Source organism: Daktulosphaira vitifoliae, unplaced genomic scaffold (genome assembly GCF_025091365.1).
Source record: "Daktulosphaira vitifoliae isolate Bord-2020 unplaced genomic scaffold, ASM2509136v1 Scaffold_1, whole genome shotgun sequence".
Lineage (NCBI taxonomy): Eukaryota > Metazoa > Arthropoda > Insecta > Hemiptera > Phylloxeridae > Daktulosphaira > Daktulosphaira vitifoliae.
Genome location: NW_026099572.1, coordinates 71,605,677 through 71,627,227, shown reverse-complemented (window position 1 = coordinate 71,627,227; position 21,551 = coordinate 71,605,677). Strand labels below are relative to the sequence as shown.

Below are 21,551 nucleotides of genomic sequence, written 5' to 3'. Positions count from 1 at the left end.
AAAGTGTCGGGACAAATTTCTTTTTTTAATTTTATAGTATATAACATAACCTTTGATTTGATATATGTTTAAAGGACGCAGTATTTCCGGAACATTTTCAAAAATTAAGTTGAAAAAGTTAGTTTTTGTAAAAAAGTTGCTATTTTAAATCTCCTCCAATGAGCAGGTTAAGTGTTAGATTTTCAAAAAAATGATATCGAATGAAAGGGAAATATCTAAGGTTTCAATATAAAAAAATATTATTTTGATTTGTTAATATTTGAAAAAGTTATAGCATTTTAATTACAAAACACATTCTTATAGAAGTTGATTTTTATCGCAAATATTACATTTTTTTTTAAACTTCGCGCAGCAATTTGCCCATAGTAGATAAGGTGTCGGGACAAATTATTTTTTTATTTTATAGTACATAAAAGAAGCTTTAATTTGATATATGTTTGAAGGACGCAGTATTTCCGGTACATTTTCAAAAATTAAGTTGAAAAATTTAATTTATGAAAAAAAGTTGCTATTTTAAATCCCCTTCAATGAGCAGGTTAAGTGTTAGATTTTCAAAAAAATGATATCCAATGAAAGGGAAATATCTAAGGTTTTAGTATAAAAAAAAGTTATGTTGATTTGTTTATTTTTGAAAAAGTTATGGAAGTTTTAAGAAAAAAAAATGACAAAATTTATCGATTTTTAATTTTGTAATTTTTTTGGAGATTTCCCCCATTTGCGGGGAACGAGGGAAAATTTTTCAATTTTTAAGGGTAATTTCTTCAACTAGATACGATTTGTGATCTTTTGACGTATTGTTAAAAGAAATCGGTCCAGTGAGAGCTGAGAAAAAGTGGNTGTTAAAAGAAATCGGTCCAGTGAGAGCTGAGAAAATGTAGTGACAGACACAAAAAAAAAAAATTAATTAATTAATTAACAGATTATGGTAAAATTAATACCTTCTCAGCTTCGCATTGAAGCTAATATAATAATTAAAACTAATTGATGGTAGGCAAAACTTGTTTTAGATTTTTTTGTTTATAAAAAAATCAAACGAATATAAGGTGAATAATTAATAATGAAATATTTATATTCATTAGAGTGATACAAGAGTGTATATAATAAAACAAATCAAATCTTTTAAAAATCCTATGAAAAAGTTCTTATAAATAGATTTTTACATGTAATATGTTGTGATGTTATAAGCTGTTCGATTTTTGAACCCAATTGAACTCTTAGTGTTCACTGGGGTTCACTTTTTTTTATTAAAAAAATAGGAGAAATTAGATCTATAGGATAAATAATGTCAATACATTAGTTTGAATTTTATATACAATTTAATCATAAGTTAAATACTTTAAATAAATATAATCATACACAATTTAAAATTAAGACAAATAACTATTAATTATAAAATACATTTTTACTGAACAGTAGTTTAACAATACATCAGATTATTAAAAAAAAATTTTCAATTTGATTTTGATTGAGCTACAAATCATTTGATGGCTGAACAGAAATATGACCTCTATGATCTGTATCACCCGAAGAAGATGATGAACCTGAATATGATCGACTTCTACTCCTTAAACGTACATCAGATGGAGTATCCATATTTTTCTTTTTCTTATTCTGTTTGCTCTTTTTTACCTTCTTTTTCCTTTTTCCATACACTATATCAGCTCTCATGGGCAATGCTTGTGGCTGATGAGTAATAGTTGCTTCATCATCAGATGATGAGGATTCTATTGTAAATCTTCTTCGTCTTGAACTAGATGAAGATCCAATTCGAGATAAGTGCACAGGACATCCAGCTGTATCAGCTAGTGGAGGTGAAAATAATCTCCTTCGTCTAAGATTATACCTAAAATTAAAGAATAAAAATTGTTGTACTACAAATAAAATAAAAACAATTTATTTGACTTGATTAAAAAAATGGTAAAAAATAATTCAACAGAAAAATGATTTATTGTTTAATTAATTAATTTGAATATTGTTTGTTAGAATAGGGAAACTGTATTATGACTTTTCCTAAATAAAATGCCATAATATAATATACAGTGTTTTAGACCTAACTAACAATTTACTTTAAGATATATTTGAAAATTTGTCATTTAGATCTGAAACACCTGTATATGGTAAGACTTCACCATTGTCATAAGTTATAATGGCAAAACATAAGAAAATCATCACCAAATCTAAATATTTTACATATTAATTTTTATAATATAAAATAGTTACCTATTAGTAGGACGATCTAAGGAATTACGTATTCCTGTAGAAGTAGATGGTTGATCTCTAATTGAAAAATCATATGTATCAACAGGTCTGAATGGTTGACTAAGAATTTCATTATCTGAATCTTCACTAATACTACTGCTTACCACAATGAGTTCTTCACTTTCAGAATCAACAATAATTGTATCGTTCAAAGATGGCAGTGTCCTAACATTAGTAGGTGGATTAACAGGAATTTGTAAGTCAATGGTCTAATAAAAAAAATTGTTATAAATACCATAAATTATGCTATATTTAAATATGTTTAAATGCATATTAACTTACATTTATACCATTTTGAAGTGATGTAATACCTGGGCGACTATTATATCTTACATTACGATCATAACCAATCATATCATATGGACTAATAGCATAATTATGTAGCTCATGACAAAAAAGTGCAGTATATTCACCAAGAAATGGTCTTAAAACAGCAGTTGTAAATGATTCACGAATTTCATAATTTAAAATTGTTTGCATAATTATATTTGTAATATAGTCTTCATCATTCGGATTATCAGATCTTAAACCTTCAGATCTTTCTATTTCTCTAATGGCCGAAATATCCCGGACAATAAAACCAGCCAATCGGTACATTTGAGCTGGATTATCTCTAAAAAAGAAAATAATAATGAAGATATTAATTCATACATACTAATTATCAAAGTATAATTAATTTTACACATAATACTATTTCTTTGTGGTAATAATTATTAAAGAAAAATTAAAAGGATAGTATCAGATTTAATATTAATAATAAACAATACTCTTATTAATTATTAACTCTTGGGTACCTATAAAATGCTGAACTGCAATCTCTAAAGCGACCACTTAAATCAGGCAATGGTTCAGCCCAAACATTGTCAGTATACACACGAACTCTCATAGCTTGACCTAAAAATCAAATAATTATAGGTTAGAAGAGTTACATAATATTTAAATAGATCTATATAGGATCTTTATTCACAATACAGTTGGTACCATAATAATAATTATGGTCTTATAACATTTTTAATGTGCAAATATAGAAGAAAAACTTATTTGGGGTCATGTAAGAATAGAGAATGTAGAGTAGTAGGAAAATTCACCCCTTCACTACTCTCACTACCATAATTTTATATCAATGGTGAAAGTTTAAACTCTAAGAACCACCTGTAAAAATGTTTTATTTAAATAACAATAAAACAAAGATTAATAGATGTAGAATTTATAGACATAATTGAGAACAAATACAAAATACTTTTATATTAAAATTAATTTTTAAAACATCTTTTCAAAAGATATTTAATTCTTATGTCTAATTCACATTGGATTCACACAATTACCATGAGTTTGGCGCCGTATAAGATGACCGTTAATAACAGTAAAATTTGATTCAGCTGGAAATTGTCTTTGGTGATAATGGGAGTAACCAAGATCTTGTTCACTTATTAGTCTCTCATTCCTTCTCACGAGATCCAACAATAAATTCATTCTGAAAAATTTAATGTAAATTACAACATAGATTCCACAATTTTTATCATAATGGCAACATTGACTATTAAATTTTATTAGTATTTTTAAATATATAAAAAATAATTTATAATTATACAGAGTAAAATTTATAAAAACATGAAGCCGATGAAAGGATATATTATTATTCTTAAACAACAAGTTTGTATGAAATCATAAAGAAATAATGGGTCATAATAAAAATCATTATGCAGGTTTAAAATATTAAATATAGCAGTTTATATGAAAAAAATTTTTATATTTCAATTAAAATCGTATTTAACGTACCTATTAACATCAGCAAAAGGACGTAAAAATATTCTTTGTCTAAAAAAATAGAAATTTAATGAAATAAAAAATTTTAAAATATGCCATAAATTACTTACGATGCATCTCTGTCTTGAATAGGTACCTCATAAGTTTCATGAATGCCTTGTTCTGTGAATGTATGATTTATAAATTTGAAACCTTTTTTACATAATGGACAGGATGATTCAATCTAAAAGAATTAATAATTAACATAGTAATACTTAAATGTGGGTTATTTTAATAACTAACAGTTGACCATCGTTTTAAACATTCAAAACAAAACACATGCCAACATGAATCTGAGTAGCATTTATTTTTTAATTCTTCAAGACAAATAGAACAATGCGTTTCAGGTGTTCTTGGCCTTTCTAGTTGATCACTTAGGTTACTACCAACTTTTTTTGTTACTGCTAATTCATCATCATCTGAGGTATCAGACAAATCCACAACTGGAACACCTGATGACTCATTATAGGGTTCAGTCTTGTTATTCAATGACATATTACAAATTGCAAAACTATATTAACCTGAAAATATGTTTATTTAAGTGACAATGCATTATATAAAAAGAATGTTTTGGTAAATAATATCACAATAGTTATATTATTATTATTCATGAAAGATATAGTGTAATATTAGATATTTCTGACAACTGATATTTATCAAAATTTCAGAATAAAAAAAATTATAAAATATGTTATTTATATAATTAAAAAGTAACCTTAATTTTATAGTACTTATCTTAAGTATTCATTCATAATAAATATATCATCTTACTTTTTAAATATTGACAATTATGGAACAACTGTCTTCGAGATTGTTTTCCAATTAAAAATATATTTTATATAATTATAGTCAATTATTAATTCATCAGCCAAACAAGTATAGCCTTATTTTAATAAAATAGAAAAGTATCGAGTTAATACAATTTGTTATAGAGTTCTTATAATAAAAATATTATACTTACATTTGATATAAATTCAGAAAAAGTAATAAACATTTAAAATAAAACAAAATATAGTACTTTGTTAATTTTTTTTCTTTAATCCCTCAAAAATATAATATGTTAAAAATATTTCAACAATAATTAATTTTAAACTTCAAATTTACTTACTAAAAAAAATAATTAATAAATGTAATATACTGATTTCATCTTAAAACATTTATTGATTCTAAAAACCTAGCAATAAAATGTATGTTTAAAACCTATTTGTTATTTATACAAAAAAATAAATACTATCTGGTTAATAAAAATGATTTAAAATATTTAAGAATCTGAACTTGAATCATTAAATTGAAATTTATTGTGAAATTGTTATCAAAATTATAATAATTTTTTGGTAAACGATATTACTTAATAGGAAGTTTACTAAATGACAATTTATTTCACTTTTTTGTGGATTATCAATAATATTTTTGTTATAATATACATAAATTATTATAATTTTTTAATTTTACTTTTTTTTCTTAAAACTGCCATAACTATTTGAAAAATAAACGAAACCAAATAATTTTCCTTATAACCTTAGGTACACCCCTTTTATTTAATAAAATTTTTTGGAAATTTGACCCTCTACCTGCCCACATAAGTAAAATCAGAAATAGCAATTTTTGCACAAAATTTTAACCTTTGAAAATAATTCAAATACTCCGAGTTTCAAACATATGTTAAAATAAAGCTTATGTTATGTACTATAAGTTATACTTAAATTATTTCTTTTTAATAACCAACGTTTTTCAAGTTTTACTTAAATTATAAAATATTATTTTTACTTAAATTTGTCATAACTTTTTCGTATTCATATCGAAATCAATCATTTAAACAAAAATCAAATAATATCACTTGATGTAACTTCTGGTGTTAAAATAGATGCTATAATTGAAATATTCAGAACTATATTCCGTATAGTTATTTCTTATATCCTATAATATACTAATATTCAGAAATATTTCATTTATGATTTCATCCGCTGATATGTTTTAAAATTTTCATTTTATCCTATATTTTTTTTCATTAGTAATTTTTTGTTTATTATTAATTCCTATTAATTTGAACCCCCTTCGTATATATGGAAATGGTCCGATTTAAAAAAAACAGTATGTCAAATGAAAGATGTATATAAATACTACTCCTCATGAAAAAATCGTACTGATCCATACATTTTTCAAAAAGATATAGCATTATAAAGTTAAAAATGTAAAAAATAAAATTGAGAATTTTCACACAATAATAGCATTTGGTAGCCATTTTCACCGTGAAGACAAAATAAAGTCCGAAATTTTTTTTTTACATAATAAAGTAGATTACATTAGCTTTAATTTAATATATATANTAAAGTCCGAAATGTTTTTTACATAATAAAGTAGATTGCATTAGCTTTAATTTAATAAATATAAAAAAGTGTCAGACTTTCCGGAACACTTTCAAAATTTAAGTTGAAAAAGTCATTTTTTTGTGAAAAAGTTGTCATTTTGAATCCCCCCCTGTAGGCAGGTAAAAAGTCAGATTTATAAAAAAAATATACCAAATGATAGGTAAAGACATCATGCATCTACAAAAAAAAGAATTATATTGATCCATACATCTTTCGAGAAGTTATAGCATTATAAAGTTAAAAATATAAAAAAGAATTTTTTTACAAAAATCGTATTTTTTTTATTAAGTTTAATGTCTGTTTTCACCATGAAGATAAAATAAAGTCCGAAATTTTTTTTTACCATTATAAAGTATATTACATTAGCTTTAATTTAAGATATATATAAAAGTGTCAGACCTTCCGGAACACTTTCAAAAGTTACGTTGAAAAAGTTCTACTTTCTATATGCATTTTTATGTTTTGAATCCCCCCTGTATTTAGGGAAATGGTCCGATTTAAAAAAACAGTATGTCGAATGAAAGATCTATATAAATACTACTTCTCATAAAAAAATTGTAATGATTCATACATTTTTCAAAAAGTTATAGCATAATAAAGTTAAAAATGGAAAATACAAAATCGAAAATTTTCACACAAAAATAGCATTCGGTAGCCATTTTCACCATGAAGATAAGATAAAGTCCGAAATTTTTTTTTTTCATGATAAAGCATATTACATTAGCTTTAATTTAAGATATATATAAAAGTGTCAGACCTTCCGGAACATTTTCAAAATTTAAGTTAAAAAAATTAATTTTTTGTGAAAAAGTTGTCATTTTAAATCCCCCCTTGTGGGCAGGTTAAGGGTTAAATTTATGAAAAAAATATACCAAATGAAAGGTAATGATATTATGCATCTATATAAAAAAGAATTATATTGATATGTTTATTTTTGAAAAAGTTATGGCACTTTTAAGTAAAAAAAATTGAAAAAATTTCGAAAATTAGCGATTTTTAAATTCGTAATTTTTTTGGAGGTTTCCCCCATTTACGGGGAATGAGGGAATTTTTTCAATTTTTAAGGGTATTGTCTTCGACTAGATACGATTTGTGATCTTTTGACGTATCATTGAAAGAAATCGGTTCGGTGAGAGCTGAGAAAAAGTGGTAACAGACACAAAAAAAAAAAATAAATAAATAAACACATCTTAGTAAAACCAATAGCTTCTCAGCTTCGCATCGAAGCTAATAAGTTGTTAAAAAATTTACTCAATTGAGCGTATTATAAAATTTGATTATAATTATAAAACTCCATCGTTAAATTCAGGTGAAACTAAAAATCATTTTTTTTTTTTAAATTTATGATTTATAGACTGGTAGTTGCACACATAAATAGAGTTAAAAAATAAATAAATTACAAAGTAAAATGATTTATTTTTGTAATTGAATATTTTTATCATATCAAATCTAATTCGACAATGAATACTTTAAGAATATTAGAAATTAATGATTTTAATTTTTGGTATGGAAAAAGCTAGTTAAGCTAATTTTCATTTGAATAAGGAATATTTTTTTGATTTTAAACTAAATACGAATAGATCACAAATCGTATCAAGTTGAAAGCATTATCATTAAAAATTGAAAAAATTTACCTCATTCCTTGTAAATTGGGAAAAACTCCAAAAAAAATATATTTTTTTAAAATCGGTAAATTTTGTAATTTTTTTACTTTTTTTTCTTAAAACTTTAATAACTTTTTCATAAATTAACAAATCAATTTAATTTTTGTTATATTAAAACCTTAGATACTTCCTTGTTTGAATTGTCCAAACATTATGGTAAAATTAATACCTACTCAGCTTCGCGTCAAAGCTAATATGAATAACAAATAAAAATAACAATAATAAAAACAACAAATTTTGTTATTTTTTAATTTAAAAAATCATAATATAAGTTATACGTGTTAGCATTCATAATCTGAAAAATGATAGTTCAATGATATTTCTTTATCACCAAGGAAAAGCTCATAAAGGACCTGACGAGGTCTGTTAATATACATGTATAATATATAAGGGATTACAAATACAGGTAGCTAACTGGTTTTTTTTGACGATATTAGCAAGCATATAGCCTTTATTATCAATGGTAATAAGACACATTGTTGTGAGTTTATTAACATACTAACTGGCAATGCAGAAATTATATCCATTACTAGTGATAATTGACAATAAACTCTCCGTGACTGTAACAGCGATGTCATAAAAAACTAAAAAGTGAAAAATAAATATAGTTTAAAAAAACTGAAAAACACGCTTTTAAAGCATGTTTTTCAGTATTTCTAAACTATATTTATATATTGAAGTATATAAATGAAAATATCTCATCATTAGTTAAAGAAATGTATTTGTGTAGTGACAGATGTGGTGGACAAAATAAAAACAATCACGATATTAGTCAAAATGATTGTACAGAGTTGTCAAAGTTGTTCAGTTTATTCTCACACTGTAAGTTAAAAAATAAATTTGAAAACTTGGTAATCACAAAGTATAGTACATGAAAATTTAAAATATTTTTATAATTTTTTTCATGCAAAATTGTACGAGATAAATAAAAAATAAAAATCGAAATAAAAATAGGGGAAAAATCGAAGATCTGGTGGTGGAAATTGTAAGGGGAAAATGAAAAAGAGTTTGTAAAGACAGTAAAAGAGAAGACGGTGTGGAATGTCAAACGAGACATAAATGAATTGTTGAATAGATTTGCTAGTTGTGTAAATAATAATGCAAAAGAGATTGTTGGTGAGAGTAGGAGTAGAATGCCAGGAAACAAGGAAACCTGGTGGTGGGATGAGGACGTTCAAAAAATCATAGAAAGTAAGAAAAAGCAATTCAAAGTATGGCAGAAGAGCAAAAGGAGAAAAGACTGGATGGAGTATAAACTATAGTGATGGATGAAATTACTAGATATATACATGGAGAGGTGCCGTGGTGCATGTTGTTCGCTGACGATATAGTGTTAATAGGAGAAAATAAGGAGGAAATTAATCAAAGGCTAGAGGCGAGGAAATCAGCTATTGAAGATAAGGGTTTAGTTATTTTAGTTTAGTTTTAGTTATTATCGAGGTGGATATAATGCCCATGCACTCAGACCTGTTGGTCCATTGTACGCACCTCATATCGAATTGTCTTGATTCGGTTTACCCACCTAAGTGTTATCACCAAAGTGTTAATACATTACCAACCATAAAGTCACTGTTTGAGTGTTCCTTTAACTAAAATTTAAAAGGATAACACTACAAGAAGTAGACAACAGAATATGGAATATTATTAAAAGATATGGAGAGCATTAATATATTAATATTTCTATATAAGCATATTATACAAACATAATATGTCAATAAAATTAATGTTAATAAAACTTAACAGTACTAAAATATATACATAGGTACATTAATTGATAATTTAATAGTAATGTAAAATAACATAATAAAGGCGACCTGTAGATCCACAAATGGCAGTGACCTGGTTTACGGCTGGATTGCGAATTACAGGAGACTTGTTACAGAAGGCGTTCCACAGCGTGGAAATGAAGTTATCTCGTCCCGGCGATGACGAATTTTGGCGTATGCGGAGGTATGCGCGTATACACCTTTGAGGTGCTTCAAAAGAGCACAAAATAAAAAAAGAGAAAAGAAAATGAAACGATACTATACCGTTTAGTTTGGTATTAACTATACTCGAGCGAGCGTTTTAAATTGCGAATAGAATAATATTGACTCGTTTTAAAGAGTCGCATGGAACTCGTTTAATTATTTTTATCAGCGGTCAATCACATATTGATGGGGCGGTCACAACAAGACACCATATGACTGTATACGCAACAGTCACTATTCAATAAGTTATAGCATTATAGAGTTAGAAATTTCAAAAATAAAATCGAGAATTTTCACACAAAAATAGCATTTGATAACCATTTTCACCGTGAAAACAAAATAAAGTCCGAATTTTTTTTTTTTTAATATTAAAGTATTTTACATAAGCTTTAATTTAAGATATATATAAAAGTATCAGTATTTCCGGAACACTTTCAAAAATTAAGTTGAAAAAGTTCTACTTTATCTATGTATTTTTATGTTTTGAACCCCTCCTGTATTAAGGAATATGCTCTGATTTAAAAAACAAGTATGTCGAATTAAAGAAGTATATAAATACTACTTTTCATGAAAAAATTGTATTTATCCATACATTTTTCAAAAAGTTATAGCATAATAAAGTTAAAAATATAAAATACAAAATCGAGAATTTACACACATAAATAGCATTCGGTAGCCTTTTTCACCGTGAAGTAATCCGTTCGGTAAGAGCTGAGAAAAAGAAAAAAATAAGACAAAAAAAAAACATCATAGTAAAACGAATACCTTCTCAGCTTCGCATCGAAGCTAAAAGAAAACGGTTTCCGAAGAGACTAATCTGATGCTCTGAATGCTTCGCAGAAAATACATGGGCTCTTCACCGTTTTAGGCTCTACTCCACCATAAAAATAATAGTGATAAGAAAACTATAATTATGTATACTCTAGCACGGTCAATGACAAAAAGGCTGACAAAGAGCCAACACCGATCTAACGGTAATCCGAAAAATCGATAACTACCATTTTTTTGGGGAAATATCAACATCAATAAAAAATTTGATTTTAGTTATATTTATTATCTCTTGATGCCTAATCTAGTGGTTAACCGCAACAATAATGAGTTATTGACACCGTAGTGTCGGATAAAGGTTCATTCGCGTATTCTCTTACGCGATAAAAATAAACAACAAATAGTCATAATAAAAATTATTAACGGTCCACCTTCCAATTTGTGACGTTACAAGATAAAATTAAAAAGCCAAAAATGTAGAGAACTTACCTTCCTTCTCCATTTTTAATAAACAAATTTGTTAAAATTAATTGCGATTTAAAACAATATATTTTTAAAGTTTACCAATATGACACAATTCAGAGAGCAAAATTATCAATTATCACTAATCTAAGTTAACACATTTATATCTTAAGGAATGGAAAAGGGTAGACATTTTTTTATTAGTGCTGTTTGGTAGTCTAGTGTATATAAGCAACAATTAAATTACACATATCATGAATTATTGATAATTTCTTTTGGACTTATTTCTAGTATTGGATGCAAATATTCCAATGCGTGTTCCTACCGTACCAGGACCCTATTGTGCTACAGTTTTTTGATTATTATTAATACATCTAAAAAATGCAGTTTGATTTTATTTTATCATGATAAAGTATAAATAAAAAACATTAAAAATATATCAATAATATTAATCAATAAAAATTATTAAATCAATTCACTAATTCTGATTTAACTATTGTTTCTTACACATTTAGAATAGTTTGACTAAAAATAATAATTTTATATACTTAAATATTTACTTTAAGTACTCTTTTTATATTTAAATATATAGAAGTAGGAATGAATTATGTTAGTAGTTGATTTTTCATTAGCAATGTAATAAAAATTGTTAATACTTATTCAGAATTTAACACTTAGAATAAAAATGAAGGTGAGTAATACACATTATTTGGGATGCTCAATTAAAATATTAAAAATCATTTTATTATATCCTAGCATTGGCAATTGTTATCATTTTTGTTGGTAATATCCTGTGTGATTTTTAATGAAGGTAATTTCTATTTTACATTATTTATACAATTTTAAAATGTATTTTCTTTATACCTTAGTTTATACAATTTTATTTTTCTGTAATTTCAATATTTCTAGGTAAAATTTACGAAGTTGTTTTATAGTTTTTAACTATGAAACATTTATGAACAAATTTTAAAATAAATTAAGAAAATTATTAATTAACATCAATTATTGTAATTTATTATTTAAATATGTTAACTAAGTTTGTTAATTAATTTTAATTTACCATGAAGTATTTTTTTGTGTCTGTTGGCTTAAATTTTTCATTTATCGACATTTCATTTAACAAATCGATAAAAAATAAAATTTTTTTTACTTAAAATATTTTACTATCCGTTTTTTACTTGATATATTGCTACCGTAATTTATGTTTATTAGTTTGGATTACTAATTGTAATAACAAAAAATAAAGTTGATGAGGATGGTATTAATAAATAAGAATGATAATGGCATCATCTTTAAAGACATAATAGATACAAGTACTTTGTTTCTAGTTATTACTTTATTAGTATAGTTAGTGTATTAAAACTACTCTTACCTGATATTCACTGATGGTGATAGAATCTTGATTATAGATTTATGGTTATTAAGAATGTTGTTAATTACTATGTTAGGTATGTTGATAAAAGAGAATCGTATTTGGATAATAAAATCGTATTTATTACTATTGAAAATGTTAATTATTTTAACAAATGTGTTATTTAAATTTAATGAAGAAAGTTAATATTATAGACTCACTGTATAAAGAATATGCCAAAGTAGGTAAGAAATAATCTCAGAGATTTAATTCGATAAAAGCGATTATTAAGTAAGAAAAAATGACTGGAAAAACAGTGTCTTCAGCCTTTATATAATGTACCACAAAAGTCAAAACAGGGATTGGGCGTCTTGAATGTGTCATACTTTTTATAGGCACATTCAGTCATCATTCTATATTTCAATAAACGCAAAAGAATTATTATATTTTAATTTCCTTTTTTTAGTACTTTAGTGGTGCCTCGAAGACGGCATGAAAGACAATGATTCACGTCTACTTTATAGTTGCCAAAAGTCAAAACCATATGTGTAATCATGTTAGCGTATTCTTTTCTGTGGTCTTAGAAATAAAAGAGGTATTGATTTTCTTAATATTCCAGAGGAGAATATTACAAAGCTGAGGAGATATTAATTTTACATGATGTGTTATTTTATTTTGTATCTGTCTACATTCTTTCTTAGCTCTTAACAGACCGATTTCTTTCAATGATACTTCAAATTATCACAAATCGTATCTAATTGAAGACATATCACTTGAAAATTAAAAAAAAAATTCTTGTTCCTTTTTACCCAAGTAGAAATTTAGTAAGTGCGCGGTACTGGCCATTATGGACGTAATACTTATATTTTGTACTGCGACTGGACTGGCATAACTCACAAATGATAACGCTTTTCTGTACAGACTGCAAGTACTGGGTCATTATTGTTCCAGTACTGTAGATCAGTACCTATTCTATACTGGTTCAATAACGGTGCAGTTCTGGTCAAGTACAGGCCCAATAATAGTTTATTACTGATTTTAACCATAGTAGAGTACAGATTCACAAAAAAATACAGAAATTTAATTAGTTTTTTTTCAAATTTAAAACTAAATAAAACAAAATAAGCTAATGTAAAATCATAATTTTGCAATGTTATATATATTTTTATAAAAGTTTTCTTACTAATTAGACATATGTCAAAGAGAATTCTGATTTTTTACCATTTATTTCTTTAACATATACACTATATAAAATTTGCAATCTCTTCAGTTATTGATTTGGAGGGGGGGGGCTTAGCTATTCTTCGTTATATTATATTCGTTATCCTTAAATTTTGTAAGTGTTCCATAAAGTCTGACACTTTTATATATATCTTAAATTAAAGCCTATGTAAAATACTTTAATATTAAAAAAAAAAAAATTCGGACTTTATTTTGTTTTCACTGTGAAAATGTCTACCAAATTCTATTTTTGTGTGAAAATTCTCGATTTTATTTTTAAAATTTTTAACTCTATAATGCTATAACTTATTGAATAGTGTATGGATCAGCACAATTTTTTTATGAGAAATAATATTTTTTAATAATCCCTTTTTTATTCGATATACTTTATCTTAATCAGGATATTAATAAACTAGCAAGATCATGTAACTTTTGGAATAATCCACCAATTTTTTTAAATTAAACACTATCTAAAGATTTGCATCGAAGCGTTTTTTTTTGATAGTGATTTTAATCACTGTCAGATATTATTATACTTACCACGTCTCCACTGTTCCGCGACCCCCCTGTACTGGTTTTTTTTAATATACTTATTGTTCGGGTGCTCTTTTTTTTATAATCAAGTCTCTCGCATAAGTGGTTCGCGACCCGACTTTCCTTATTGCAAGGGAGCCATGAGGGTAGCGACTTCATAATCCGTTGCGTAGTCGCAAAAATTTTAAAAATTGTCGACATTTTTTTAAATTTGTTTTTTTTTTAAGTGCCACAACAATTTGAATAATGAATAATTAAATCAACATAATTTTTTTTATAGATATCTTAGATATTTTCCTACCATTTGATATATAATTTATGAAATTATGATCCTTGATCACAAGTAGGTTTTTCATGATGGCAACTTTTGAATATTTAAATCAAATTTAAACTCGATTTAAATTAAATCTTAAATTAATGTTTATGTAAAACACTTCAATACGAAAATAAAAATTCGAAATTAAGGTTGTCTTCGTGGTAAAACTAGCTACCGTGTTCAAAAATATGCTATTTATGTATTAAAATTCTTGATTTTATATTTCTATAATTTTTACATTAAAATACCTTTCAAGGGTTTACCATAATGATGAGACCACCAATTATTATAAAAGTTTCAATAATTTAATTTAAATTAAGTATAAATTTTAAATTATTTTGCCTCCTAACTTAAGAGAAACTTTGAATTCTCGAATAAGCTTAAATTGTCCTGTTCGTCTACTAAAATGTATGATGTAAGATTTTCGCGTCGGTTACACAAGTCTTTCACGCTTGGGGGTACGAGGTTTAAACAAATCAGTTAAATAGCTTTATTTTGCACTTTTTTAAAAATGCATTTTGGGTTAAAAAAAAATAAAAATTCAAACTAATTTTAACTAGTAAATAATAATATTAAAAATTAGAGATATTAGAAAAAATCTAATTGCAGTTTTGAAATCAGTGGTAAAAATTTTTCAGTGAAAGTATATATTTGCCTCTGATAAAAATTCCTTGTAAACCATTAATTTATAATTAACAACAAATATTTTTTAGAAAAGTTTTGTATCATGCCGTTCAATTTTTATACAATATTGTCATAAAATTACTACTGTATAATTTTTTTGTAAAAATTACATTATTCAATTATTAAATATAAATTTTATACTATATTTAATTACTATAATAAATATTTATCATACATTGTAGTTATAAATCAAAGAACTACTATCCCGGAATAATGAAAGAAATAGGAATTTATTTTGCTTATATATTCCGTCAATTTCTTAAAATTAAACACTATCTACAGATTTTCATAAAAGCGTTTTTTATAATAGTGATTATAATCACATCTAGACATCATTTATACTGTGTAATGTAGTTCCAACTATGCCACAACCCCTCAGTGCTATTGTTTTTTTACAATATTCTTCAATTTTTCTTCTTTTTCAAATGTATTAATTTTTAGCTTCGATGCGAAGCGGAGAAGGTATTAATTTTACCATGATGTGTTTATTTTTTTTGTTTTTTTTTTGTGTCTGTCACTTTTTCTCAGCTCTCACTGGACCGATTTCTTTTAACAATACGTCAAAAGATCACAAATTGTATCTAGTTGAAGACATTACCCTTAAAAATTAAAAAATTTTCCCTCGTTCCCCGCAAATGGTGGAAATATCCAAAAAAATTACAAATTTAAAAATTGACAAATTTTGTCATTTTTTTCACTTTTTTTTCTTAAAACTTCCATAACTTTTTCAAAAATCAACAAATCAACATAATTTTTTTTTAAACTAAAACCTTAGATAATTTTCTTTCATTTGATATAATTTTTTTGAAAATTTAACACTTAACCTGCTCATGGGGGGGGATTTAAAATTGCAACTTTTTTACAAAAACTAACTTTTTCAACTTAATTTTTGAAAATGTTCCGGAAATACTGCGTCCTTTAAACATATATCAAATTAAAGCTTATTTTATGTACTATAAAATGAAAAAAAAAAATTTGTCCCGACACTTTATCTTCTGCATGTAAACGGTTGCCGTAGTTAAAAAAACACTATTTTTGTGTTAAAATTTTCGATTTTCAATTTTTAATTTTCAACTTAAAAATGCTATAACTTTTCGAAAAATGCATGTATCAGCACAATTTTTTTTTTTCTAAATACATTATAAGTACATCTTCCATTTGACATACTTTTTATTAAAATTAGACAATTTCCCCTTATATAGGGGGGGTTCAAACTTTGAAACATTGTATAAAAAATAGAACTTTTTCAACTGAACTTTTGAAAATGTTCCGGAAATACTGCGTCCTTTAAACATATATCAAATTAAAGCTTATTTTATGTACTATAAAATGAAAAAAAAAAATTTGTCCCGACACCTTATCTTCTATGTGCAAATGGCTGTCGAAATTATAAAAAAAATGTAATGTTTACGATAAAAATCACCTTCTATCGGAATGTTTTTTGTACTTAAAACTGCCATAACTTTTTCAAATATTAACTAATCAAAATAATATTTCTTTATATTGAAACCTTAGGTAATTTTCTTTCATTTTATATCNTGCTTTATATTGAAACCTTAGATAATTTTATTTCATTTGATATATTTTTTTTGAAAATTTAACACTTAGCCTGCTCATGGGGGGGGGATTTAAAATTGCAACTTTTTTACAAAAACTAACTTTTTCAACTTAATTTTTGAAAATGTTCCGGAAATACTGCGTCCTTTAAACATATATCAAATTAAAGCTTATTTTATGTACTATAAAATGAAAAAAAAAAATTTGTCCCGACACTTTATCTTCTGCATGTAAACGGTTGCCGTAGTTAAAAAAACACTATTTTTGTGTTAAAATTTTCGATTTTCAATTTTTAATTTTCAACTTAAAAATGCTATAACTTTTCGAAAAATGCATGTATCAGCACAATTTTTTTTTTTCTAAATACATTATAAGTACATCTTCCATTTGACATACTTTTTATTAAAATTAGACAATTTCCCCTTATATAGGGGGGGTTCAAACTTTGAAACATTGTATAAAAAATAGAACTTTTTCAACTGAACTTTTGAAAATGTTCCGGAAATACTGCGTCCTTTAAACATATATCAAATTAAAGCTTTTTTTATGTACTATAAAATGAAAAAAAAAAATTTGTCCCGACACCTTATCTTCTATGTGCAAATGGCAGTCGAAATTATAAAAAAAATGTAATATTTGCGATAAAAATCACCTTTTATAACGATGTTTTTTGTACTTAAAACTGCCATAACTTTTTCAAATATTAACTAATCAAAATAATATTGCTTTATATTGAAATCTTAAGTAATTTCCTTTCATTTGATATCATTTTTTTTTGAAAATCTAACACTTATTCTGCTCACAGGGGGGATTTAAAATAGCAACTTTTTTACAAAAACTAACTTTTTCAACTTAATTTTTGAAAATGTTCCGGAAATACTGCGTTCTTTAAACATATATCAAATCAAAGGTTATGTTATATACTATAAAATTAAAAAAAGAAATTTGTCCCGACGACCTATCTTCTATGCGCAAAAGGCTACCGTATTCAAAAATATGCTATTTTTTTATTAAAATTCTGGGTTTAGTATTTTATTTTNAAGATGTGTTTTTTTTTCTGTTACCACTTTTTCTCAGCTCTCACCGAACCTATTTCTTTCAATGATACTTGACGTAAATCACAAATCGTATCTAGTCGAAGACATTACCCTTCAAAATTGAAAAAATTTCCTTCGTTCCCCGTAAATGTGGGAAACCTCCAAAAAAATTACAAATTTAAAAATCGCTAATTTTCGAAATTTTCGAAATTTTTTTACTAAAAACCGCCGTAACTTTTTTAAAAATAAACATATCAATATAATTTTTTTTTATAGATGCATGATGTCATTACCTATCATTTGGTATATTTTNTACCTTAAATAGCCAATTTTATCATGCAACAAAAAGCAACGAACAGTTGCCGAATGGGCAACAACTTGATTTTTCACGTCTAGGGAACGAGGTTCAAATCCGTCTATGGCTTCTAGAATTTTGCATTTTTTTTTTGAGTTAGAATAGAATTTTCAAATCATTTGATATTTATCTCATTTAGATTCAATAATTTCAATAAATATAAAGGATCTTATCACTATAGTCTCCCCTCGTGAGAAGAAATTGATATTCATGTTAATATTATTTNTAATATATATCTTAAATTAAAACTAATGTAATATACTTTATCATGAAAAAAAAAATATCGGACTTTATTTTATCTTCAGGGTGAAAATGGCTACCAAATGCTATTTTTGTGTGAAAATTTTCGATTTTGTATTTTACATTTTTAACTTTATTATGCTATAACTTTTTGAAAAATGTATGGATCATTACAATTTTTTTATGAGAAGTAGTATTTATATAGATCTTTCATTCGACATACTTTTTTTTTAAATCAGACCATTTCCCTTAATACAGGGGGGATTCAAAACATAAAAATGCATATAGAAAGTAGAACTTTTTCAACTTAAATTTTGAAAGTGTTCCGGAAAGTCTGACACTTTTATATATATCTTAAATTAAAGCTAATGTAATGCACTTTATTATGGGAAAAAAAATTTCGTACTTTATTTTGTCTTCAGGGTGAAAATGGCTACCAAATGCTATTATTGTGTGAAAATTCTCGATTTTATTTTTTTATTTTTAACTTTATAATGCTATAACATATTGAAAAGTGTATAGATCAACATAATTTTTTTATGAGAAATAATATTTTTTAATAATCCCTCTTTCATTCGATATACTTTATCTGAATCAGGATATTAATAACGAACTAGCAGATCATGTTGCTTTTGGAATAATCCACCTATTTTTTAAAATTAAACACTATCTAAAGATTTGCATCGAAGCGTTTTTTATGATAGTGATTTTAATCACTGTCAGATATCATTATACTTGATCCAAATATGTCACGTCACCACTGTGCCGCGACCCCCCTGTGCTGGGTTTTTTTTGTTTGTTGCCACTTTTTCTCAGCTCTCACTGGACCGATTTCTTTCAAAAATACGTCAAAAGATCACAAATCGTATCTAATTGGAGACATTACCCTTAAAAATAGAAAAAAATTCCCTCGATCCCCGAAAATGGGGAAAATATCCAAAAAAATTACAAATTTAAAAATCGGTAAATATTGTCATTTTTTTCACTTTTTTTTCTTAAAACTTCCATAACTTTTTGAAAAATCAACATAATTTTTTTTTTATACTAAAACCTTAGATATTTTCCTTTCATTTGATATCATTTTTTTGAATATCTAACACTTAACCTGCATATTGGGGGGGATTTAAAATAGCAACTTTTTTACAAAAACTAACTTTTTCAACTTAATTTTTGAAAATGTCCCGGAAATACTGTGTCTTTTAAACATATATCAAATTAAAGCTTATTTTATGTACTATAAAATGAAAAAAAAAAATTTGTCCCGACACCTTATCTTCTACATGTAAACGGTTGCCGTAGTTAAAAAAACACTATTTTTGTGTTAAAATTTTCGATTTTCGATTTTTAATTTTCAACTTAAAAATGCTATAACTTTTCGAAAAATGCATGTATCAGCACAATTTTTTTTTTTCTAAATACATTATAAGTACATCTTCCATTTGACATACTTTTTATTAAAATTAGACAATTTCCCCTTATATAGGGGGGGTTCAAACTTTGAAACATTGTATAAAAAATAGAACTTTTTCAACTGAACTTTTGAAAATGTTCCGGAAATACTGCGTCCTTTAAACATATATCAAATTAAAGCTTATTTTATGTACTATAAAATGAAAAAAAAAAATTTGTCCCGACACCTTATCTTCTATGTGCAAATGGCTGTCGAAATTATAAAAAAAATGTAATGTTTACGATAAAAATCACCTTTTATCAGGATGTATTTTGTACTTAAAACTGCCATAAATTTTTCAAAAATGAACAAATAAAAATAATATTTTTTTTATATTGAAACTTTAGGTAATTTTCTTTCGTTTGATATCATTTTTTTTGAAAATCTAACACTTATTCTGCTTACTGGGGGGGATTTGAAATAGCAACTTTTTTTACAAAAACAAACTTTTTACTTAATTTTTGAAAATGTTCCGGAAATACTGCGTCCTTTAAACATATATCAAATTAAAGCTTATTTTATGTACTATAAAATGAAAAAAAAAAATTTGTCCCGACACCTTATCTTCTATGTGCAAATGGCTGTCGAAAATTAAAAAAAATGTAATGTTTACGATAAAAATCACCTTTTATCAGGATGTATTTTGTACTTAAAACTGCCATAAATTTTTCAAAAATGAACAAATAAAAATAATATTTTTTTTATATTGAAACTTTAGGTTATTTTTTTTCGTTTGATATAATTTTTTTTTGAAAATCTAACACTTATTCTGCTTACTGGGGGGGATTTGAAATAGCAACTTTTTTTACAAAAACAAACTTTTTAAACTTAATTTTTGAAAATGTCCCGGAAATACTGCGTCTTTTAAACATATATCTAACGAAATCTTATTTTATGTACTATAAAATAAAAAAAAAAAATTTGTCCCGACACTTTATCTTCTGCATGTAAACAGTTGCCGTAGTTAAAAAAACACTATTTTTGTGTTAAAATTTTCGATTTTCAATTTTTAATTTTCAACTTAAAAATGCTATAACTTTTCGAAAAATGCATGTATCAGCACAATTTTTTTTTTTCTAAATACATTATAAGTACATCTTCCATTTGACATACTTTTTATTAAAATTAGACAATTTCCCCTTATATAGGGGGGGTTCAAACTTTGAAACATTGTATAAAAAATAGAACTTTTTCAACTGAACTTTTGAAAATGTTCCGGAAATACTGCGTCCTTTAAACATATATCTGATTAAAGCTTATTTTATGTACTATAAAATGAAAAAAAAAAAATTTTTCTCTACGACCTATCTTCTATGCGCAAATGGCTACTGTATTCAAAAATATGCTATTTTAACAAATTTTTTTTTTATAAATTAAACACTATCTATAGATTTGCATCGAAGCGTTTTTTATGATAGTGATTTTAATCACTGTCAGATATCATATATACTGGACCCAACTATGCCACGACCCCACTGTGCCGCCACCCCACTGTGCTGGGTTTTTTT

The 21,551-nt window shown here is 25.7% G+C and overlaps 2 protein-coding genes across 10 annotated transcripts in view; one reads left to right on the top strand and one right to left on the bottom strand.

Moving 5' to 3' along the window:
• LOC126907638 (uncharacterized) overlaps positions 1–21,551 on the top strand; it is a 180,856-nt gene that overhangs the window by 121,710 nt on the left and 37,595 nt on the right. The gene's annotated exons all lie outside the window — the stretch shown is intronic.
• Positions 1,544–4,682, bottom strand: LOC126907728 (E3 ubiquitin-protein ligase Topors-like). The gene is made up of 9 exons (XM_050689259.1): positions 4,309–4,682; positions 4,137–4,249; positions 4,039–4,077; positions 3,585–3,733; positions 3,054–3,153; positions 2,542–2,872; positions 2,221–2,468; positions 1,630–1,843; positions 1,544–1,564 (listed from the first exon to the last, which is right to left on the bottom strand). The coding sequence occupies exons 1-9, from the start codon at positions 4,558–4,560 to the stop codon at positions 1,559–1,561; spliced, it is 1,452 nt and encodes a 483-aa protein (XP_050545216.1). The 5' UTR covers positions 4,561–4,682; the 3' UTR covers positions 1,544–1,558.